This window comes from Triticum dicoccoides, chromosome 3B, assembly GCF_002162155.2.
Source record: "Triticum dicoccoides isolate Atlit2015 ecotype Zavitan chromosome 3B, WEW_v2.0, whole genome shotgun sequence".
NCBI classification, from domain to species: Eukaryota; Viridiplantae; Streptophyta; class Magnoliopsida; order Poales; family Poaceae; genus Triticum; species Triticum dicoccoides.
The window spans coordinates 158093673-158098181 of NC_041385.1; the positions used below are offsets into that span (position 1 = coordinate 158093673).

Below are 4509 nucleotides of genomic sequence, written 5' to 3' on the forward strand. Positions count from 1 at the left end.
AAGTGTTATTTTGACCTCAAATTGCATATAAATCAAATACTACCACATATAATTCCTCCCAAATTACTAAAACCCACAATTAATCACTATATAAACCAATGCAAGAGCTAATCTAGCAATGAGAGATGAAAGGACAAAGTTGCTAACCTTGGTGATCATTTGAATGGATGAGGGCCTGCAAATCTTGACAAATTTGGGGCAAATTTTGTGATGAACTCGAGAGGAAGAAGGGAAGAACAGAGGAGAGGGAGAGGGGAAAGGGGGAAGAATAGAGTGCGGGTGGACGAAGGATTTATATAGGACGACCTTTAGTACCGGTTCGTGCCACAAACCGGTACTAAAGGTGCTGGAAGGGCCCCACTCTGACAACATCCTGCCACCACTCTCATTAGTACCGGTTCGTGGCACGAACCAGTGCTAAAGGTTTGCCACGAACCGGTACTAAAGAGCTCCTCCTGGCTAGTCGTTGGAACCGGCACTAATGGACACATTAGTGCCGGTTCTGTTACAAACCGGGACTAATGTGTCTCACATTTGACCCTTTTTTTACTAGTGTACCATCAAATCCCATTCGGCACGCTCCGATAGGGGCATCGTTCTTATGCTCTGACATCCTCGTCTGTGGCGGCAGAATCAAGTAGCAAAACAAAATGTCGTTACCACGGGATCTGAAGGTCCACGATACCAGGTCCCGTTGAACATGCTACCTCTTATGCTCCATAGATCACACTTCGGAGCAAACGTTGAACATGCTACCTCTGGCTCCGACGATCGTCAGCTCCAAGACAATGCCTCCAAGAATGTCAACGGCAAGGAAACTACCACCATTGTCTGTCCCAAGAGGGGAGCTAGGGTTTCCCCGTAACAGACACAATGAGGGAAGGAGTGGGACACCATGAGGGGAGTGGAGCAATGCAACAACACATTCAACAAAGATTACAACAACCAGAGGCATCATCGTCATCGCTCCTGGAACGAAGTCGAGACAGAGTTTCCCCACCTCCCCTCACGCCCTCCCCTACACATCAAACACGAGGACCAAAAGGCTTCTTGCGGTAGAGCATGGCTTGAAGACTCACCCTAAGCGCCGCCAGAGGTCAGACCACACACCTCCGTGAACCAGGCCACCACGACAAGAGTCGTGTTGTGAACTTGTGCATGTGGTGGATCTGATGATCCATCGATCATATTTTTTATGATCCAACAATATAAGGGGTCATTTGATTCAAAGAAATTCTATTTAATTTTTTAAGATTGAAATTCTTAGAATTTTTTCCTACGTTGGTCCTTTAATTATAGGAGTGGATCCCACAGGAATTTTTTATATGAATTTTTTTGTACGTACTACATGTCATAGAAAATCTAACATCCATTCCAACATCTTTTTACAATTTCTTTGTTTTCTCCGTGACATCAAACGTCCCTTGCTATTCTTATATTGGATTTAAATGAATATACTTTAATTTTTTATACTTTTTCTATTTCTGTATTTACAGAGTCCCGCGAATCAAAAGACCCCAAAAAAATATATACAATTCACAAAAAAAATCTCATCCTACTCGTCCTCGCGTCCAGCCAACTCTTCTCCACAGGTAAGAAAAAAACTCCCCACCTCCTCTGTCTTCACAGCGAAGGAAGCGAGCCATCGTCTCCAGCGTCCACGCCACGGCGCCACGCGCTTCCCCCGCCCTATTTTACTCGCCTCCCTCCGCTCCCCCCTCCCCCCTTCCTCCTCCGAGTCTCCTCCCTCCTCAATCCCCTCCGCCTCAACACGCGACGACCCCGCTCGCGCTAGGCTACCACCACCACCCTCCTCTCGCCATGGCCGCCGCCGACGAGCACCACGAGGAGGCCAGCCCCCTCCTGCCCCCGCCCGCCGACGAGAAGCTCCCCCCGGCGCAGGATCCCGTCAAGGGCTGTGCCGATGGGGTCCCCGTCGTCATGGGCGAGCCGGTCGCCGCCCCCGCCGGCGCCGCGCCGCGTGAAAGCTGGGACTCGGGGATCCTCTCCTGCCTCGGCCGCAACGACGAATTTTGCAGCAGCGACCTCGAAGTCTGTAAGTGCCCCTCGCCCCCAGATCTCTCTCCGTTTCGGGTTAGGCTTCGTGGTTGGGGTATGGATCGAGAGGAATAAGTGCCTGCGCAGCTTCTATCGAGCTCGATTTTGGCGGAAGTCGTAGAATTCCCTAGGATTTTTAGTAACTTTGACAATGAGATCCCTGTCACGTGTTAGACTCGGTGCACAGCAGTTATCAGATTTGTAATATGTTCGCTTCTTATTTGAAATTTGGGCAATTCTGGAACGAAATAGGAGTTAGGACGCAATATTTTATTGGAATTGAGTTGCTGTGAATTAGCATCAGTTGCAAAATGTGTTACATATTGACGCGGAGGTCGGGATCATGACTCCTAGAGTCATTAAAAGTAGGAATATGCATACTTGTTTCAGGGATTAGGTAAAGTTGTCATGATACACTACATTCATTCTGAGTATGGTAGTTGCTTCTTCGAAGGCAACGCCTATCACTAAATTTTCTATGTGTCATTTCAAATTTAAGCTATATTGCCCCGACTTGAATGCACCTTAAGCAATAGTATAGGAATCTGCAAATTACTGTTGGCTGGCTCACACATGTTCTTAAATTTGCAGTACACATGCCTTGGATAAGATGCATTTTTCAGTTCTAATTAAGTAATTATGGACCTGTTGAATTCCGGGCCAAGCCCTGTGGTGTGCTAAATGTTGTTATCTACCTAAGCACCTGTACTTTTGTATGCAGAGGGTTATCAGCTATTAAACATATGACAATCCTGTTCTAACTGGCCAACTAACTTGGCCATCTGAAGTTTGTATATTTGAGTTGTTGGTGTTCGTTGTAGTGCATGAGGCGGGATTTATTGTGATGGCTCTTTCGAGTCTGTCCTTTTTGTTTAAACTCCACAAAAAAAACTAACTAAATGGTTTTTGTATATCATTTAGGTCTTCTTGGAAGTGTAGCGCCATGTGTTCTCTATGGTAGCAATGTTGAGAGGCTTGCAGCAGCACCAGGAACTTTTGCAAACAGCTGCTTGCCTTACACTGGCCTCTATATGCTCGGGAATTCTCTCTTTGGGTGGAACTGCCTAGCCCCATGGTTCTCTCATCCCACTCGTACAGCTATTCGTCGAAGATACAATCTTGAGGCAAGATTTCTCTCATTCTGCATTGTAATGATATATCATATATCTGTTTCTAGTCTTCACCTTTGAACATTATGAAGCAGGACGCTGGGCCGAAACTTGCCTATTGTAAAATGACTAGTCTAGTTTAAACAAATTTCTAAGACTTAACTTCTGCTGTATATGCTGTGTACTTATCCCGTCCTCCCATGGTAGCGCTGTTGCAAGCAATATACTAACATGGCTGCTCTGCACTTTTTGTCTTACAGGGTAGCTTTGAGGCTTTCACTAGGCAATGTGGGTGCTGCGGTGGCCTTGCTGAGGACGAGGAGAGGCGTGAGCACCTGGAGGTCGCCTGCGACCTAGCTACCCACTACTTCTGCCACCCTTGCGCCCTCTGCCAAGAGGGGCGCGAGCTGCGCCGCAGGGTTCCCCACCCTGGCTTATACGGGCGCTCCGTCATCGTCATGATGCCACCCACGGAGCAGACTATGGGGCGCGCCATGTGAACTGGTCCAGCTTGTAGCTGCTCTTCTGCGCCTTGATGTTGAGTTGCCTTGGATCTTTTCACCTTTCGGTTCGTAAATACAGAATAATGTCATGTGAACATGTTGTAATGTGATTATGTGAAATGTGAATCTCAACTGTTTCTATTCGTTATGGATTGTGGATTTTGCTCATTGTCTGACTGCCGTGTGAACTGCAGTATGATGTGTGCTTGTTCTCTACTCTTGAATTGTCAATCTCGAGCCCAGTTTTAGTGGGCAGCCTTGTCTATTGGTTAACATGCTGAAATGTTTGTTTAACCCATTTTTTTGACTGCTAAAATTATCTGTTCACTCTTGTAAGACCTTTTAGACATTTAAGACGGCACCTAAAACAGTTCAATTTCAGCTGTCCTAAACAACTTACAAAAGTGAACAAAGGGAGTAGCAGAAACAGTTCAATTTTCTGGAAAATCTTCAATTTTGCCTGATTGATTCCATGTTTCGGCAGCTGACTCAAGGGATGGGCCCTAAGCATTCTTTCATTGTTCCCTTCATTGTTCCCTCTGCAACATGCTCTCCTCTCTCTCACAGGACCTCCCTTAGTCCCTGCCCTCTTTCACCCCGCCGACAAAGTTGTTGCTGCTGCGAGGGGCGTCACTGCACCGCGATGGCTGTTTTTCGACGATGATGATGACGAGCTAGGTAGCGACCGCCGGTGCTGCACATGGCGATGGTGTCACAAGGCAGCCTCCGCTCGCCGCGCATGCTGCAATCAGAGGCGGGGGAGAGGAGCTACGCAACATCGGTCAATTTATCACACGGTGATGCGGTCCTACTGGTTGGCTGCCGGAGTTGCACTAGCC

The 4509-nt window shown here is 47.3% G+C and overlaps 1 protein-coding gene across 1 annotated transcript; it reads left to right on the forward strand.

The window, feature by feature from the left end:
- The first annotated feature begins 1666 nt into the window (after nt 1–1666).
- Nucleotides 1667–3843, forward strand: LOC119275315 (cell number regulator 8-like). The gene is made up of 3 exons (XM_037556141.1): nt 1667–2056; nt 2980–3182; nt 3428–3843. Exons 1-3 carry the CDS (start codon nt 1822–1824, stop codon nt 3665–3667), a joined length of 678 nt encoding a protein of 225 aa, XP_037412038.1. The 5' UTR covers nt 1667–1821; the 3' UTR covers nt 3668–3843.
- Nucleotides 3844–4509: the final 666 nt, after the last annotated feature.

Bases quoted from the DNA above. Each gene is read 5' to 3' on its own strand.
- LOC119275315 (XM_037556141.1), top strand. From the start codon at position 1,822: ATGGCCGCCGCCGACGAGCACCACGAGGAGGCCAGCCCCCTCCTGCCC. The intron at 2,057-2,979 runs GTAAGTGCCCCT...TATATCATTTAG, and splicing joins CAGCAGCGACCTCGAAGTCT to GTCTTCTTGGAAGTGTAGCG. The intron at 3,183-3,427 runs GCAAGATTTCTC...TTTGTCTTACAG, and splicing joins GTCGAAGATACAATCTTGAG to GGTAGCTTTGAGGCTTTCAC.